General features: G+C 41.8%; 1 protein-coding gene across 2 annotated transcripts in view; it reads right to left on the reverse strand.

Annotated features, from left to right (window-relative positions):
• Nucleotides 1–1,084: 1,084 nt before the first annotated feature.
• angpt1 (angiopoietin 1) overlaps nt 1,085–20,515 on the reverse strand; it is a 61,902-nt gene continuing 42,471 nt past the window's right edge. Inside the window, exons 8-9 of one of the 2 annotated variants that reach the window (XM_021571818.2) lie at nt 5,977–6,107; nt 1,085–2,410 (exon numbers count right to left, since the gene is read on the reverse strand). In XM_021571818.2, the coding sequence (XP_021427493.2) occupies nt 2,247–2,410; nt 5,977–6,107 (295 nt within the window). In that variant the 3' untranslated portion in view covers nt 1,085–2,246. The remainder of the gene's footprint in view (nt 2,411–5,976; nt 6,108–20,515) is intronic. The other variant, XM_021571817.2, reaches the window with a different exon arrangement.

Consider the following 20,515-nt stretch of genomic DNA (forward strand, 5'->3'; position numbering starts at 1 on the left):
TCCATCCATCTTCCCATCAATAACCATCTTCCCTGTCCCTGCTGAAGAAAAGCAGGCCCAAACCATGATGCTGCCACCACCATGTTTGACAGTGGGGATGGTGTGTTCAGCTGTGTTGCTTTTACGCCAAACATAACATTTTGCATTGTTGCCAAAAAGTTCAATTTTGGTTTCATCTGACCAGAGCACCTTCTTCCACATGTTTGGTGTGTCTCCCAGGTGGCTTGTGGCAAACTTTAAACAACACTTTTTATGGATATCTTTAAGAAATGGCTTTCTTCTTGCCACTCTTCCATGAAGGCCAGATTTGAGCAATATATGACTGATTGTTGTCCTATGGACAGAGTCTCCCACCTCAGCTGTAGATCTCTGCAGTTCATCCAGAGTGATCATGGGCCTCTTGGCTGCATCTCTGATCAGTCTTCTCCTTGTATGAGCTGAAAGTTTAGAGGGACGGCCAGGTCTTGGTAGATTTGCAGTGGTCTGATACTCCTTCCATTTCAATATTATCGCTTGCACAGTGCTCCTTGGGATGTTTAAAGCTTGGGAAATCTTTTTGTATCCAAATCCGGCTTTAAACTTCTTCACAACAGTATCTCGGACCTGCCTGGTGTGTTCCTTGTTCTTCATGATGCTCTCTGCGCTTTTAACGGACCTCTGAGACTATCACAGTGCAGGTGCATTTATACGGAGACTTGATTACACACAGGTGGATTGTATTTATCATCATTAGTCATTTAGGTCAACATTGGATCATTCAGAGATCCTCACTGAACTTATGGAGAGAGTTTGCTGTACTGAAAGTAAAGGGGCTGAATAATTTTGCACGCCCAATTTTTCCGTTTTTGGTTTGTTAAAAAAGCTTGAAATATCCACTAAATGTCGTTCCACTTCATGATTGTGTCCCACTTGTTGTTGATTCTTCACAAAAAAATACAGTTTTATATCTTTATGTTTGAAGCCTGAAATGTGGCAAAAGGTCGCAAAGTTCAAGGGGGCCGAATACTTTCGCAAGGCACTGTGTATATATATATATATATATATATATATATATATATATATATATATATATATATATATATATATATATATATATATATATATATATATCTGTATTCGTTACAGTATATTATTTTTTATATTTAAATGAGGAAAGAAGATCACCACATTTTTAGCCTTGGCAGCCATTGGTTGTCAGCCAATACCAACTGCAGATAAATCTCTGTCAGTTGCCAAATCCAATAATAACGTGGCATTTTCAACTTTGAAAATAATCAGCGCACTCTGGCAGGACAACAACTATATAAGTGGCAGCAAAACCATTGACTGAGCCAGGCTTGTTCTCAGAACTGCCTTTGGAGTCTGCAGTACATGTAAGACCAACATTTTATACTGATGGTGACCTTGTGACTTTTCCTCTCCAGAAACGATCCAGAGTGACTTATGTAAAAATCATGCCAAATGTATTAGGCTATATAGGAATAAAAAGCATGAAATATAAAACATTGTTCAATGTCCCAATGTCTTGGTGCAACACCTCTATAAAAATGCCTTTTTCTCCCGTATGGTTGTGAGAACATTCCAGATGCGCATAGGGAGTCGTGTAGTCTGAAGGCAGCCTGTCATGTAGTCTATGGGTAGTCGTGTGGTCTGTCATATAGTCTTCATATGCAGACGAAGTTGCAATTTTGCAGTCAGTTCCCAAAAAGGAGAGAAGTCTACCCCAATAGTCCACAGGCCTGGGGTGAGAGTCCACAGGCCTGGGGTGAGAGTCCACAGGCCTGGGGTGAGAGTCCACAGGCCTGGGGTGAGAGCTGAACTCTACTTGAGTTCATGCGTCAAATATTTAAAAAAAGAGCGAAGCAGTTTGTCCTCCGACTTCGCAAGGAGTTCATCACTCACAGTGTAGCTAGCTCTATGATAAGACGAGACCCCTCTCTCGTTCCACAAGCCCTCTACCCTCCAACCACACTTCCAGGCTGACTCTGAAGTAACATTAACCAAGCAACAGCCAGGTGGTGTAGAGTTCCCATCCGGACAAACTCCAAAGTCGTTATGGGGAGACGATAGTAACAGGGTAAAGCAGGAAGCATTCCCCCTAATATAGCTGTCCCATTGGCCTTACAGAGAGTGAAGGGGAGAAACTCTAACGTTGCGTCTGAAATGGCATCCTATTCCCTATGTAGTGCACTCATTTAAAGTATTGCACATGGGGAATAGGGTGCCATTCTGGACGCACTCGGTGTCTATGAGAAGTCCAGCGGACGAATCATCATGGTTGTTGCTCGTAGCGAGTAGCTGGGACCCTTAAAGTAGTGCCACTTGATGCCATTTAGCTTCCCGACGTGTTGCCCTTTGGTGAAGTACATTCCGTTGAGGTTGGACGGGCCGCAGGCGTCGAACCACCAACCTGGGCAGAGCAAAGAACAGATGGAGAGAATTAGATCATTTTATAAGCCCCTATGACAAAAAGTTGAAAACAACCAAAGACAGACCTTAGTGTGTATGAAACGCCATTGCTTAAAGCTAAAAGAAAGGAGAAACTTTACACCAGAAGGTCCTACACTGTTTCTCTATTCTGGTTCTGCAATGTTGAACCTTGACAGAATGCCACAGTGAACTCCCAACAGCAGCAATGGAGCAGTTGTTTAGACATAATTGCAAAGGTATTTAAGCATGTTAACCCTCGCAAGGCTGACGGCATCCTAGCCGCGTCCTCAGAGTTATGCGCAGACCAGCTGGCTGGAGTGTTTGGAAACATATTCAATCTCTCCCTATCCCAGTCTGCCGTCCCCACTTGCTTCAAGATGTCCACCGTTGTTCCTGTACCCCAGAAAGGAAAGGCAACTGAACTAAATGACTATCGCCCTGTAGCACTCACTTCTGTCATCATGAATTGCTTTGAGAGGTTAGTTTTAAGGACCTGTTAACTCTCAATGGTATTTAGAGAAAGAGTAGATGTGCGTGTGCTCAAATAAGCTCTGTTGGGATTGGCATTCAGAAGACATAAATTCCCTGCATATAATGCTGTTGTATGCGCTTTTTTTTATCCTCTTACTAATTTCTCCCTAAAAGATAATGTATTGCTTTACCCCTAGCACCAAAGAACACATGAAAATGAGCAAGACAAATATTTATATTTTCAGGTTGGCACAGTGTGGCATGTGTCAATCGATGGGTGATATATGGTGGGGCACAGCCTTTCCCCTCAGGTCTAAATACCAGTGCCAGTGTGAGCTGTGACATTTCACAGAAGACCTAACACTGAGTCCCACAGTTCGTACTGTTGTTCTTGTCTTGGCATGGGGTCAGGGTGGCAAAGATTTTCCCATTGGTTCTTTGTGACTAAATCCATGATGATTTATTTCCGATTTGATCAGTATCCTCTGTGTTTCCCAGTGCTGGGCTTTTACTCTCTTGTAAAAACAGATGACCCTGCTAGAAACACTTGGTGATCTGTTTCCAGACCGGATAGTCTTTTGTCACTGTCACCTCAGTACACTAGTGAACATACAGTAGGACTGGGTTAGGTCTGTTCAGTATGACTGAGCTTGTGTGTACAGCGGCCTTCAGAAAGTATTCACACCTCCTGACTTTTCCCACATTTTGTTGTTTTAAACTAATTTAAAAAGATTACTTTTGGATCAAATTTCAATTTGGTGCCACTGATTTATACACAATACCCCTTATGTCAAAGTGGAATTAATTTTAAAAATCGGAGCTGAAATGTCTTGAGTTGATAACTATTCAACTCTTTTTGTCAGGATTAAAAATGTGCTTAACAATGTCACATAATAAGTGGCATGGACTAACTCTGTGTACAATAATGGTGTTAAACGTGATTTCTAAATGACTACCCCATCTCTGTACCCCACACACAATTATCTCTAAGGTAATTTCTGATTGGAGTGATTTTCAAGCACAGATTAAACCACAGACCAGGGAAGTTTTCCAATGGTTTGCAATACATTAAATATCCCTTTGAGCGTGGTGCAGTTATTAATTACACTAAGTCACTACTATGATACAGGCACCCTTCCTAACTCTGTTGCAGGAAGTGTCACTCCTGCTCTCCCTCTCTGGCTAAACACACTGCTGGATTGTGAGACTGGCTTGTTGAATTAGGGGAAATACGCAGTCCTTAGATTTGGTTGGACAGAATTCCCCGATCCCCGATACTGTCTTCTCTTGCCATTGACCATAAACGGTTTACAAGCCCAGTCCTCCACTGGGGAACTGTCATACAGTGAGTAGGGTCACCTTGCTCCACTTACACAGCCAGAGAATTAGAGTCATGTTGAATCTCCCTGACACTTGGTACCCGGCCCATGGACATTTATGGTGCTAATTTGAAACCCCAAATGTGCTGTAGTGGGAGTGCAGAAGTTAGGAGATGCAGTAAGCTCCACACACGCCTCATTACTCTGTACTGTGGTACAATGCCACATGCACAGGTCCGTGTTAAAATGACACAACCCAGTCTCAAGGTTTGAGCTAGGAGGAGTCAGGCTAGTCTTGTAGTGGAACCAAGTTCTCTAGACAATTGACCAGGATGCATTACAAAGATAAATCTTCAGCTGCCATGATGTAGTGGTTTGTAGGGACTCTTCTACCCTGCCACATCACTAAATAGTACATTATTGGGTTCTCTTTGTACCATGTCACAGTGTGGCAGTGTTGGGGAGTAGGGAACTTTATGTATACTGAACAAAAATACAAACACAACATGTAAAGTGTCCCATGTTTCATGAGCTGAAATAAAAGATCCTAGAGCTTGTTTCTCTCAAGTGTTGTGCGCAAATGTGTTTACTTCCCTTTTAGTGAGCAATTCTCCTTTGCCAAGATAACCCAAACACCTGACAGGTGTGTCATATCAAGAAGTTGATTAAACACCATGATCATTACACATGGTGTAATACACTCTTCAAATGTACAGTTTTGTCACACAACACAATGCCACAGATGTCTCAAGTTTTGAGGGAGTGCACAACTGGCATGCTGACTGCAGGAATGTCCACCAGAGCTGTTACCAGAGAATAGAGTGTTAATTTCTCTACCATAAGCTGCCTCCAACATCGTTTAAGAGAATTTGGCAGTATATCCAACTGGCCTCACAATGTGCAGACCATGTGTAACCACGTCCAGGACCTCCACATCTGGCTTCTTCACCTGTGGGATTAACTGAGACCAGCCACCTGGACAGCTGATGAAACTGAGGAGTATTTCTGTCTGTTTTAAAGCCCTTTTGTGGAGAAATTCTGATTGGCTGGGCCTGGCTCCCCAGTGGGTGGGCCTGGCTCCCAAGTAGATGGGCCTATGTCCTCCCAGGCCCACCCATGGCTGCGCACCTGCCCTGTCATGTGAAATACATAGATTAGGGCCTAATTAATTAATTTCCTTATATGAACTCTATTTCAGTAAAATATTTAAAATAGTTGCATGTTGCATTTAGATATTTGTTCAGTATAGTTCAACTAGTAATTTAACTACATTTAACTACATGCAGTAGCTTGGTGGTAGTTGAACTCAATTCAAATCTTGGTAGTGTTTTCAGTAGTTAATTAAAAATGTTTTGCCGTGTAGCAGTGTAGCTAACTACTGGAACTATACACATTTATTATTTTGCCAAAAAGAAAATAAAATATGGGTAAAGAATGGGTAAATAATGTTTTTTTATTTCCGCATCAGACCTGCCTAATTCTCACTTCAAACATAGTTGTTGTGTTTAATAGGCTAAATTACACATTCTGTTAACATATGACCCCCAAGTGATATGGTCTTGCAATTTGTAGTCTGACATTCAGATATAGATATGACAATATATCACTAAGTATTTTGTAGTTGCATTTTCAATGTAACTTTACGGTTAGCTTAGCCTTTGCTTAACTTCTTCCATTGTGAAGTCATTGGTAGCTTGGTGAACTATATATTTCCACAGTGCAGTGTGGTGCATTATGGGGACACCCTGGTACTTACCCCCTGTGAGCATGAGGGCACACTTGCAGATGCAGTTGTCGTTGTCCATGTCTTTGGTGCTGAAGTCTGCCCCGTGGATCACCAGACTGCTCTGCCTGCCTGCTGTCCCACTGTGACTCTTCAGGAACAGTCTGAGAGGAAAGAAAAAGGGGACAAAATAGAAGAGGGCGATTATAGAGGGAGAGAAGAAGACATAACACACTGTAAGAGACCTCCCGAGAAAGTTATATTTTCAGCAGTGATTGCCTGTGCAAATCTGTTCTGCAAACAGTCTCTCCGCCTGGGTCAACATGAATGAAATAAAGAGAGAGAAGTGTAGACAAAGTTGTCTGGGAAGCACCTGCAAGCCTCAGAGCAGCGATTTACAGTATAACAGGAGCAGAGAGACCCACCACCAGGTCGTTAAGGTCTGACCCAGGTACAGCCCAATGAGGCACCGTCATGTAGGCTACATAACTCCCCTCCCACTGGTCCTAGTCCTCAGATACACAGTGTCCCTCCTTGTGTGTATGCAATGCACTATGCCCACTGTCTTCCCTCCTGTGGTCATACAGTACGGTGTGATACACTCTTCTCTGTCAGAATGATCAGAGGCCTGCTGCGCTTACTATGGCAGGCCTTTTGGTGGAGATAAAGCATATTAACCCAAAGACGTTGTATGTTACAGTATTGCAGGCCTGCTGCCTGCAGGGCTGCTCAGTCTAACCTACACACGTGGTACCTGTAAATCAACCAAGGCCCCAGCTGTACTGCTGTGGTGAAAGACATAGTGAACCAGCGGGCACATACAGGAAGGGCAGGGTGGACCAGTATCATGGAACCCCTGTCTAGGGGCACCGTGGCTGGGGCGGTTTGAGATGGATGTCTCTGGAAGGTTGGTTGGGTGGAGGGGTAACGTAATGCTGTTTTCTCACGCCGTGTCGCTAGAATAGTGTGTTTTGTGGATTTCTATTTTTAGGTTGAGTGACTGGTATTGCAAGGTCACAAGACATTGTCTATTGACGAGGTGATTTGGCAAGTGTAATCTCACATCTCAATGTCATTAGGATGCTTGACATCAACTAATGTTGGAAGCTGGTTGAATATTTATTCCATGATCAAAAAGAGTCAATGACTCCAAACCATACGCCTTGGTGTCTTCCTCATCGATCCGCCCACTCCATGACTACCTTTCTCAGATCCAATCATCACTATCTTTCTCACCACTCAACCCCTAACAATTCTCCCCAACTGGGAATTGAATAGGGTCTAAGAGAGTCAAAGGGTGGGTACTTTGAAGAACCTCAAATATAAAATATATTTTGATTTGTTTAACACTTTTTTGGTTACTACATGATTCCATATGTGTTATTTCATAGTTTTGATGTCTTCACTATTATTCTACAATGTAGAAAATAGTTTTAAAAAAACGAGTAGGTGTGCCTAAACACACTTGAGTGTGTCATTGTGAATTGTGAAATCACTCTTGGTAAGAGAGCAGAAATGCTGTAGTGTCAATCCTCTCTTTCCTGCTGTGACCTGCATCATTAGGAGCTCATTCTGTGGCCTACCTTTCTCTAACCCACATTATCACACGCCTAAGAGTTTTCTCTCACCAAAGATGGACTCTCAGAGCCAAGAAACTCTGTCAGAGGACCATGCCAATGTGTCTGCTCTGCGCTCTGAAACATGTTCTGTTAAGCAAAATAATTTCCTGAAACACATTGCCGTCAATCAGAATGGACAGGGGAGTAGGCGGGTAACAAGTCTTAGTCAAGTTGTGTTTTTTCCTATGAGAAAGGTTGGAAAGGCTTTTAAAAATATATATTTATATAAAGTACCAATCAAAAGTTTGGACACACCTACTCATTTAATGTTTTTTCTTTATTTGTACTATTTTCTACATTGAAGAATAATAGTGAAGACATCAAAACTATGAAATAACACATATGGAATCATGTAGTAACCAAAAAAGTGTTAAACAAATCAAAATATATTTTATATTTGATGTTATATTTGCATTGAGGACAGCGTTGTAAACCCCTGGCATTCTCTCAACCAGCTTCATGAGGTAGCCACCTGGAATGAATTTCCCATTGCCCATTGAAAGTGAGGGGGGTGAAGTGTAGCCTACAAAATATGTGTACAATTAATTAATGCAAAGATATTACATTCTGTCCCTCAAACTGTAATTGACTGACACATCTGCTTGTAGCTGTGTGGTTTCAGGTTAGATTCATGAAGTGGAGACACTGGTCAGTGGTGTGTATTCTTGGGGCAAGTCTTTTAACATGAACATGACTCCTGTATTTAGACAGCTGTGTAAATGGATGATTTGTACAGAGCGAAATAGGAAAGAAGTGACTATATCACTGTTGGGAATTCAACTAAGCCACTAAACCAATACTGTATTATGTAGTGGAGAGTCATAGCTCTAACCAGTGGTTTTATCTGAATCAAAGGTGGGTTGGATGAATAGAACATGCTGAAATTAGACATGGTAGTGGGGTGATGAAATACTGTAGGGAGTTGCGTGTGTGTGTGTGTGTGTGTGTGTGTGTGTGTGTGTGTGTGTGTGTGTGTGTGTGTGTGTGTGTGTGTGTGTGTGTGTATGCACTTGTTTTCCTACATTATCTGGACCCCAATATCGTAACATTTCACCTTCATGTCCTGAAAAGTTTTTAAACGTTTTTTTTCAGGTCCTGAATTTGTTCAAATGTATTTTAAGCTTAAGAGTTAGGGTTTTGGGGTCAAGGTTTAGGGTTAGGTTTAGGGTTTTTGGGGTTAGGGAAAATATGATAATAAAAAAAAATGTACACTCCAAAAAGTCCTGAAATTTCACGAAAACACAGCTGTGTGTGTGGGTGGATGTGTGGGTGGGTGTGTGGGTAGTGGAAGGGTGGGGGTAGTGAGTCTTCATCTGTGACACGTGCTGAAGAACAACTCTGACCCTTTAAGATTACAGAAGTTCTTGCAGATACTCTATTGTAGGCCTACACCTCTCATATCACAAAACACAGCTTGAGTTCCTGGCAGTTTAACTTCTGTTAAGTCCTGACCCACACAGTCCAGGATGTAGCCTGCTACTGCTCCGATAAAGAACAGACACAAGCTGTATATTTAGAAGACATTTACACAGCCTTTCGACCGCACAGAGAAACATCGCCAAGACACATCATAAAGAGGGATTCTCCGCATGACACTGGTCCGACCTTAAAATAGTTTTTGTCTGTATTTACTGGGTGTGTTGTGTATTTACCAGACAATTTACCTCAGATAATCCACCTCAATTGACATCTGCATCCTGTCATGTCAAGTCCATTATGTGCTTAACTGATAAGTAGGGTGATCCGAGGCAGCAGTCTTCAAGAGGAAAATACGTTTTTTCCCCTGCATGAGTACAGTTGTTCTGCTGTCTCTGTTTCTCGGCAGAAACGTTTAGCGTGTCATGTAACGGGCTGTATTTCATCTCCAGGGTCAAACATCTGCGCAACCGATGCGGACCCTTACAGACTTTGAAGGCCAACTGTGCCGATCTGATTGGCTCTTGTTGGAATAACTCGAGCAAATTAGATTGGCCAAGGCTCATTAATAAACACAATGTTGGATTGTGGGGGATTGTTTTGAGCTTTCTCAATGACAGCCTGAAGGAAGAAGTGTTGGTGTCCTGGCATGTCATTCTGCTAATATCCAAAGGGGATGCTGGTTTGTTAGTGTTATTTCTTTGCCGGATGTTGGATATATAAAACATTTATACAAATGCCAATAGTATTAATACTATGCATCATTATTACTGCTTTGTTGTAGATTTGATTTCAATCGCAATAAGGACAGGACAAGAGGGAGTACAAGAGTACTATTGCAGAGTACAAGAGGGAAATGACCGAAATTGGGATCAGTCGAGTATCATTGTTTTATGATAATACATGATAATTTGAAACTTGAACAATTGTCAAGCTTTCCCAAAATATATCCTTGGCAAACGGATGAAATGACATCTATTTTCAAATAGAGGATTCTATTGTGCTAAACTACACGGTATGCGTCGACTAGTCCACTGCACTCTTTAACAGCCCACTCCAATATGCATGAGGGAATGCATGAGGGCATCACTATCATTAGCGCAAAGCTTGCAAACTTACAACACCACTTACAACACAGTGACGGTCGGCGCTGTTTAAGATTAGGGAAGACATTTTTTTTTTTTTTTTGGCGCTTGGCCTTATTTATATTAATCAATCAAATGTATTTATAAAGCCCTTTTTACATCAGCCGATGTCACAAAGTGCTTATTCAGAAACCCAGCCAAAAACCCCAAACAGCAAGCAATGCAGGTATAGAAGCACAGAGGCTATGACAACTCTGTAGAAAGAAAGGAACCTAGGAAGATACCTAGAGAGGAACCAGGCTCTGATGAGTGGGCAGTCCTCTTCTGGCTGTGCCAGGTGGGGATTATATGGGTACATGGCCATTAAGGTCAGATTGTTCCTCAAGAGGTTCAAACGTTCATAGATGATCAGCAGGGTCAAATAATGGTCACAGTGGTTGTAGAGGGTGCAACAGGTCAGTACCTCAGGAGTAAATGTCAGTTGGCACATAGCCAAGCATTCAGAGGTCGAGACAGCAGATGTGTGTGTGTGTGTGTGTGGGGGGGGGGGGGGGGGGGGGGGGGGGGGGGGGGTGGAGTGAGTCAAAAACAGCAGGTACGGTACAAGGTAGCACGTCCAGTGAACATCAGGTTTCCATAGCCGCAAGCAGAACAATTGAAACTGGAGGTGGACTGGGAACAGTAGGCAAAATTAAGAGGGGATAATAGACCAAACTATTAGGGTGAGGCACATGGGCTACTAACAGCTTATTACACAACATACACTTAGTATTACTTTCTTAGCTGCAGTATAATACCTCCTTGGCATATTACATAATTTATGCAGCAGCATACAAGACATTTTTGGACTCACCTTGTTGTGCTCACTTGAACAGGAAGGTGGCGCGGCGGGCCTTTGTGTGCAAATTTTGTCATCAAAGTCTGGCATTCTCTGGATTTATGGTGCTTTCAAAACAACTGGGAATTCGAAAAAAAAAAAAGGTCAAATCCTGACGACGTCATTGATCTTCAGGTCGGAGCTCTAGAAAGAGGCCAGATTTACAATTCCGAGTTGGATGACGGTTCAAAACGTGTTTTCCCAGTCGGAGCTTGTTTATTCCCAACTTCCCAGTTGTCTTGAACTCACTGAAGTCAAGTTCTCTCATTTCTGAGTTAACAGTTGTTTTGAGCATGGCCCAAATCATGATTCATTGACAGCATGGCCAATGTTGAATGTTTATCATTTTAAACTTGGAAAAGAGCTTAATCCCATATTTGGGACCACACAGCCACTCCACTGACTAGCAGGCTAGTGATTGCTTTGCAATGCTTGCAGTTAGTCACTGATTCCAAACCACTTATTGTTGAATTTGTGATTTCCAACTTGTTGTGTAATGTTTATGTCCAATGGCCGATGAGCACCAATACGTTTTCTCTATAATTTCTCTTCATTATTTATCTTCATATGACAAGGATTAAAAAGGATTTGCCAGTAGATTGTCGACTTTATTTATTAAACCTTTATTTAACTAGACAAGTCGGTTAAGAACAAATTCTTATTTGCAATGACGGCCTACCAAAAGGCAAAAGGCCTCCTGCAGGGGACGGGGGCCTGGGATTAAAAATGAAAAATGAAAAACAAAAATATAAGACAACACACACATCACACAACAAGAGAGACAACACAACACTACATAAAGAGAGACCTAAGACAACAACATGGCAAGGCAGCAACACATGACAACACACCATGGTAGCTACACAACATACAGTGGTTTGCTGCTTTACAACCTGGAACTAATGTGGGGGTTTGTATCATTTGATTTACACAACATGCCTACCACTTTGAAGATGCAAAATATTTTTTATTGTGAAACAAACAAGAAATAAGACAAAAAAAACTGAACTTGAGCTTGCATAACTATTCACCCCCCAAAAAACAATACTTTGTAGAGCCACCTTTCTCAGCAATTACAGCTGCATGTTTCTTGGGGTATGCCTCAATAAGCTTGGCACATGTGGCCACTGGGATTGTTGCCCATTCTTCAAGACAAAACAGCTCCAGCTCCTTCGGGTTGGATAGGTTCTGCTGGTATACAGCAATCTTTAAGTTATATCACAGATTCTCAATTGGATTGAGGTCTGGGCTTTGACTAGGCCATTCCAAGACATTTAAATGTTTCGCCTTAAACCACTCAACTGTTGCTTTAGCAGTATGCTTAGGGTCATTGTACTGCTGGAAGGTGAACCTCCGTCCCAGTCTCAAATCTCTGGAAGACTGAAACAGGTTTCCATCAAGGATTTCCCTGTATTTAGCGCCATCCATAATTTATTCAATTCTGACCAGTTTCCCAGTCCCTGCCAATGAAAAACATCCCCACAGCATGATGTTGCCACCACCAGGGATGGTATTCTTGGGGTGATGAGGTGTTGGCCTTGATGGCCAAAAAGCTCAATTTTACTCTCATCTGACCAGAGTACCTTCTTCCATATGTTTGGGGAGTCTCCCACATGTCTTTTGGCAAACACCAAACGGGTTTGCTTATTTTTTTCTTTAAGCAATGACTTTTTTTCTGGCCACTCTTCCGCAAAGCCCATCTCTGTGGAGTGTACGGCTTAAAGTGTTCCTATGGACAGATATTCCAACCTCCGCTGTGGAGCTTTGCAGCTCCTTAAGGGTTATCTTTGGCTTCTTTGTTGCCTCGCTGATTAATGCCCTCCGTGCCTGGTTCATGAGTTTTGGTGGGTGGCCCTCTCATGGCAGGTTTGTTGTGGTGCCATATTCTTTCCATTTTTTAATAATGGATTTAATGGCGCTCCGTGGGATGTTCAAAGTTTCTGATATTTTTTTATAACCCAAACCTGATCTGTACTTCTCCACAACTTTGTCCCTGACCTGTTTGGAGAGCTCCTTGGTCTTCATGGTGCCACTTGCTTAATGGTGTTGCAGACTCTTGGGGCCTTTCAGAACAGGTATATATATATACTGAGATCATGTGACACTTAGATTGCACAGAGGTGCACTTTATTTAAATAATTATGTGACTTCTGAAGGTAATTGGTTGCACCAGATCTGATTTAGGGGCTTCATAGCAAAGGGGGTGAATACATATGCACGCACCACTTTTCCGTTTATTTATTATTATTATTTTTTAAACAAGTAATTTTTTTCATTTCACTTCACCAATTTGGACTATTTTGTGTATGTCCATTACATGACATCCAAATCCAAATCAATTTAAATTACAGGTTGTAATGCAACAAAATAGGAAAAATGCGAAGGAGGATGAATACCTTTGCAAGGCACTGTAACAACCTCATGGTAGCAACACAACATGGTAGCAGCACAAAACATGATACAAACATCATTGGGCACAGACAACAGCGCAAAGTGCAAGAAGGTTAGAGACAACAATACATCACACAAAGTAGCCACAATTGTCAGCAAGAGTGTCCATGGTTGAGTCTTTGAATGAAGAGATTGAGATAAAACTGTCCAGTTTGAGTGTTTGTTGCAGCTCATTCCAGTCGCTAGCAGCAGTGAACTGAAAAAAGGAGCGACCCAAGGATGTGTGCGCTTTGGGGACCTTTAACAGAATGTGACTGGAAGAATGGGTGTTGTATGTGGAGGATGAGGGCTACAGTAGATATCTCAGATAGGGGGCAGTGAGGCCTAAGAGGGATTTATAAATAAGCATCAACCAGTGGGTCTTGCAATGGGTATACAGAGATGACCAGTTTACAGAGGAGTATAGAGTGCACTGATGTCTCCTATAAGGAGCATTGGTGGCAAATCTGATGGTCGAATGGTAAAAACATCTAGCCGCTCGAGAGCACCCTTACCTGCCGCTCTAGAAATTATGTATCCATAATCTAACATGGGTAGGATGGTCATCTAAATCAGTGTTAGTTTGGCAGCTGGGGTGAAAGAGGAGCGATTACGAAACCAAGTCTAGATTGAACTTTAGCCTGCAGCTTTGATATGTGCTGAGAGAAGAACAGTGCACCATCTAGCCATACTCCCAAGTATTTGTATGAGGTGACTACCTCAAGCTCAAAACCCTCAGAGGTAGTAATAACACATGTGGGAGGAGGGGCATTCTTCTTACCAAACCACATGACCTTTGTTTTGGAGCTGTTCAGAACAAGGTTAAGGGTAGGGAAAGCTTGTTGGACACTAAGAACGCTTTGTTGTAGAGCATTTAACACAAAATCCGGGGAGGGGCCAGCTGAGTATAAGACTGTATCAACTGCATATAAATGGATGAGAGAGCTTCCTACTGCCTGAGCTATGTTGTTGATGTAAATTGAGAGGACCGTGGGGCCTAGGATCGAGCCTTGGGGTACTCCCTTGGTGACAGGCAGTGGCTGAGACAGCAGAGTTTCTGACTTTATGCACTGCACTCTTTGAGAGAGGTAGTTAGCAAACCAGCCCAAAGACCCCTTAGAGACACCAATACTCCTTAGCCGGTCCACAAGGAGGAATGGTCTACCGTATCAAAAGCTTTGACCAAGTCAATCAAAAATAACAGCACAATATTGCTTAGAATCAAGGGCAATGGTGACATCATTGAGGACCTTTAAAACTTCTTATGGAGGTGGTCCCTGCACAGGGATAGCTCAGCGGAAATTTTAGAGCGCCACCTATAGTACTTGAGTAAAGTACTCGATAAAACTCAAACTTTCATAAAAATACACATGCAAGGTACTGAATTAAAGCTACACTCGTTGTGAATCTAGCCACCAAGTCAGAGTTGTAAAATGCTTTTCGGCGAAAGCATGAGAAGCTATTATCTGATAGCATGCACCCCCCAAAATACCAGCACGACACGTAAACAACAGATTTTGCGGTAGCCGGCACTACCCAAAACGCAGAAATAAAATATAAAACAGTCATTACCTTGGACGAGCTTCTTTGTTGGCACTCCTATATGTCCCATAAACATCACAATTGGGTCTTTTTCCCGATTAAATCCGTCATTGTATACCCAAAATGTCATTTGCTGAAGACCAGTCTGATGCTGAGAAAAGTCCATTTACAAGACGCAACGTCACTTTTTAAAATGACAAAAGTCGCCTATAAACTTTTTTCAAATCACTTCAAACGACTTTTCTAAACCAACTTTAGGTATTAATAAACGTTAATGATGTATCAAATTGATCACGGGGCGATCTGTATTCGATAGCAGCAAGTCTGGAAATCATCGTCCATTTTTTCAGTTTCACAACATAGTGTGGTGCGCCTCAAGAAAGGAGGGGTCTATTCGTGTTGTAACCAAGGATAAATGAATAAATAAATTCTGATATTGATAGCAATGGCGACATCGTGTGGAAGCTGTAGGCGTTTACAGGGGATTCGCATACATTTTCTCTCGTCTTAAACAATTCATTGAATGGCGGACAAATATATATATATTTTTTTGGTAAACAGTTTTACCAGGGATTTTTACTCCTAAACACGTTCTGTTATAGCCACAGACCCGATTTAACCAGTTTTAGAAACAGAGTGTTTTCTATCCACACATACTTATCATATGCATATACTATATTCCTGGCATGAGTAGCAGGACTTTGAAATGTTGCGCGATTTTTAACAAAAAGCTGCGAAAATTCGCATCATCCATAACAGGTTGGTTTCAGTGACACATCCATAACCTGAGCGGAAACCAGATTGCATACCCGAGAGAATACTGTAGACATCAAGAAAGCCAGTCAGTTGATTATTGACAAGTTTTTCCAACACTTTTGATAAACAGGGCAAAATAGAAATAGGCCTTTAACAGTTAGCATCATCTTGCTCTCCTCCTTTAAATAAAGGATGAACCGTGGCTACTTTCCTAGCAATGGGAACCTCCCCATAAAGGAGAGACAGGTTAAAACGGTTGGATATTGGCTTGGCAATTATAGGGGCAGCAACCTTAATGAAGAAAGGGTCTAAACCATCTGACCGAGATGTTTTTTTTGGGTCAAGTTTAATAAGGAGCTCCTTTAGCCCCTCGGACTCAGTGACTGTCTGCAGGGAGAAACTTTGCAGCGGGGCAGGGGAAAAGAGGGAGAGGCATCGGGGATAGTCGCATTAGAAGGGGTGGGAGATGAGGAAATGTTGGACGGGCAAGGAGGCATGGCTGAGTCAAGTAGGAATCCTGACTTAAATGAAGTGGTGATTGAAGAGCTCAGCCATGTGCTTCTTGTCAGTAACAACCACACCATCAACATTAAGGGAAATTAGCAGCTGTGAGGAGGAGTGTTTATTCTCCATGTCTTTAACCATTAAATGTCATGATGATGACTGCTAGCTAAGATTTTGAAAGTATGGTATTGACATGAGTACAATCAGTCCAATCAAAGTTACCATACATGTAACGTGATTTGACGTCATTTTATCTGTGGTCAATGACCTTGAGCCTTCTTGGATGGGCACTTCAAATGTAACTCTATGGCAGCACCCAAGGGGCTAGAATTTTCTAGCTCTACCCTTAGACTTGGTGGTGACGTAGTGTCCCCATGAGTGACAGAACACTGAGCCAGTCACGGCGTAACACTCTGTATTCTCTGCTGGCTTGCCCCACCACAGAAAGCACTGAGCTAGGCTGAAACACCTGCATTTTGGAGCTGCCTTACTCAACGAAACAAAAAAGAGACCATGTGTGTATGCGGCTTTATTAACTCAATGATATATATTTTGTTTTACATTGTTTGCAAACTGATATGTGACACGTATTAACTTCTTGGTGACGGGGCAGTATTTTCACGTCCGGATGAAATGCATGCCCAAATTCAACTGCCTGCCACTCATCCCCACAAGATAAGATATGCATATTATTAGTAGATTTGGATAGAAAACACTCTGAAGTTTCTAAAACGGTTTGAATCATGTCTGTGAGTATAACAGAACTTATGTAGCAGGCGAAACCCAGAGGAAAAACCATTCAGATCTTTTTGTTTTTTGAGGTCACTCGCTTTTCAATGGTTTTTCATTGGGAATCCAGATTTCTAAGGGACCTTCTTGCAGTTCCTACCGCTTCCACTGGATGTCACCAGTCTTTAGAAATTGGTTGAGGTTATTCCTTTATGTAATGAAGAAGTAGCCCTGTTCAAAAAGAGGGTCACTTCAAGTGTACTGTTAGAGGGGCGTGACCAGAAAGGCAGCGTCAGTTTGTTTTCTTCCTGTATTGAACACAGATCATCCCGTCTTCAAGTATTACAAAAGTAGTTTGAAATGTTTTGGCAAAGTTTACAGGTAACTTTTGAGATATTTTGTAGTCACGTTGAGCAAGTTGGAACCAATGTTTTCTGGATCAAACGAGCCAAATAAATGGACATTTTGGATATATATCGACGGAATTAATCGAACAAAAGAACCATTTGTGATGTTTATGGGACATATTGGAGTGCCAACAGAAGAAGCTCGTCAAAGGTAAGGCATGATTTATATTTCTGCGTTTTGTGTTGCGCCTGCAGGGTTGAAATATGTTTTCTCTCTTTTGTTTACGGACGTGCTATCCCCAGATAATAGCATTGTTTGCTTTCGCCGAAAAGCCTTTTTGAAATCTGACATGTTGGCTGTATTCACAACACGTGTAGCTTTAATTTGGTATCTTACATGTGTGATTTCATGCAAGTAAAATTTTTATAGTAATTTATTTGAATTTGGCGCTCTGCATTTTCTCTGGCTTTTGGCCAGGTGGGACGCTAGCATGCAAAACAGGCAAGCCCCCAAAAAATGTTGGGCTCAAAATTTGAGCCTTTTGCCCTCATAGTCAACATAGCTACTAGAAGTAACACATTACTATTCCCGCTACAATCACGTAGTACAGTGTACAGTAAGTAATTTAGCAGTTACAACGGCAGGCCCCGGTGACAATAAATTAATTTAAAAAAAAGCTTACCTTGACTTGGAAGAGTTCCAGTGTTGGATAGCCTCTGTTTGAGCCGGGTGTTTGATTAGGCTACTTTAGCTAGCTGCATTAGCTAGCTAAGTAAGTAAAAGTAAAAGTGATTTTAAAAATAACAATTTTTTAGCTAGCTCTTTCTCTTTCTTTCTGCTACTTCTCCTTCATGTTTTAATAAATTAATTTGATCAGAACTTATATCTTTCTCTCTCTTGGAGTCAATTACTCACCACATTTTATGCACTGCAGTGCTAGCTATCTTTAGCTTAAGCTTTCAGTACTAGATTAATTCTCTGATCCTTTGATTGGGTGGACAAGATGTCAGTTCATGCTGCAAAAGCTCTGATAGGTTGGACGACGTCCTCCGGAAGTAGTAATAATTACAATGTATGTCTATGGAAGGGGGTGAGAACCATGAGCCTTTTGTAGTTAAGTCAATGTACCCGGAGGAGGATGGAAATGTAGACCTTCATTGCAAAACAGTGTGTTTTAATCAGCTATATGGTGACGTGAATATATTTACTATAGTTTTATCTAAAAAGGACAACTTTTTTAATATAAAATCAAATTTATCGAGTAGGATGAGGAGCCTCCACTGTCAATAACACTTTGCAGCTAGGCTGCGAGGCTATATTGGTCATACAAACTATGTAGATGTTGCTCATTCTAGGCTGAATTACATCATGATGTAGTATCAAGATAGAATTGTTTCCATCAATCTCACTTCTCTTTTGTTTCAACCACTTGAGTTAGGCCTACCTAATACCTGCATGTATGCAACATAAAACAACATAGTAATTGAGTTCCTGTATCTGTAAGGCTGTATCAAACCACCCAGGCTCAGCCAGCGACAGTTAAAGTTAACAGAGACCTCCACTCCCCAAAGTACCATAAGTCCTGTGTGCCATAGGGGTCCATACATCAGGGGTTCTCAGTGAAGGTGGCATTCATCCCTAAACACTGCAAAATAAAGAAAATCATAAATATGTCTTTCTCCTCCGCACCAGTGAGATGTATCAGACTGTGGCTAAACACACTGTGGAATGGCCCCCACTGACACTTCCACAGCCCATCTGTTATCTGCTTGCCATGTCCCATTTCAAAAGGCCCCGTGTTATCCCAAATGGGGGATATTGCTGTTTTACTTTATTTTATGTACTTACATTCTGAAGTGATTCCCCCAGAGATGTTTTAAGCACATTTTAACATGTAACCTACAGGTGTACGTTTGTTACAGTATGTCTGCCTGTACAAAAGTTTATTTTGTATGTGTGTGACATAGAAAGAATTGTGTCAGTCTTTCAAATTGACTTCTTTCCTCTCTTGACTGACACAGTTCAACCTAGCATGCTGGCTTCATTCCTTTTATCCCAGTCTGAGAAGGAGTTTGGAGACGACCAAACCTGCTGAGGTCCAGGCAGCACATACTGTCGCACACCTGGCAGTCATTAGCCTGCTGAACTGCAGCCTAATTGGCTCAAAGCAGAGGTTAATCACCATGCCCAATGGACCACGTCCTACCCAGAGGTGTCTGGCTGTAGCCCATTCGCTCGCCTGCCGCTGGGTGTCATCACAGAGACAGACGAACATATGGACACACACACATATGTGCACACACACTCACCATTTTTTACTTTACAAGTTGCCAATGATTATCATCACTGAGGTAGATCATACTGTATGCATCCCTGTTAATTTCTTTAAACTAAAACCTTAAGCCGCAACCCAACAAAAGGTTAATAAAATATCAGAATAATACTACCGCCTCTCACCTAAATCATCTTTAGATTTTAGCTTCACAACATAACGTTGTATTCAGATACCTTAGCATTTGATTTACGGACAGACAGTATTCAGCGTTGCTGCCTCCCCACTGCACTGTGGTTATCAGTCAGAATGCAGTGCGGATGCGTGTTGGATGAGTAAACCGAGCTTCAGGAGTTAGGGGTATCAGGGATCCCATCTCAGTGTAAGGCTAGGACAGAGGGGTTACAGCCGAGCTAGAGAATCCCTCCTTTGCCAAGTCCTTCTCCAAATCCCCCACGTCAAATACATCTGAGGGTACTGTCTGATTCCCCATTACCATATGGAGAAATCCCAGGATTTAGGGAGCTTGGCTTGAAGAGGAAGGATATTTAATAACGATTTAACAGTCAGTTGAAGAGTAAACATGATAGGGCCTTTCTCCAACGGAGAGGATTTCGGCACACATGCGGAGGAGAGCGTTGAGCTGTAAACCTCACTCGTGTCCGTGCATGTGTTCAGTAACTCCCACACTGCTTTTTAACATAGTTCGATTTCAAAATGTTCCAGAGATGATGGTTTTATTCAATACTTAAATCCTCACATGCAACGTTAAAGCACAACTGCAATAAAATACACACATTTACAGACCCAAATACAGCATGGTGCATGCAAGCAGAAACTAACATGAAATTTGAATCCTTGCAAAGATTCTATTCATAATGTAGTAAAGTAAATAATCATAACTTATACTGTAGTTAGTACACCTAAGGGCATTTGAAAGTTAAGGAAACTCTAAATAGCTTATAAAGGATTAGCAAGTAGACTAAACAGTTAC

Source organism: Oncorhynchus mykiss, chromosome 18 (genome assembly GCF_013265735.2).
Source record: "Oncorhynchus mykiss isolate Arlee chromosome 18, USDA_OmykA_1.1, whole genome shotgun sequence".
Classification (NCBI taxonomy): Eukaryota; Metazoa; Chordata; class Actinopteri; order Salmoniformes; family Salmonidae; genus Oncorhynchus; species Oncorhynchus mykiss.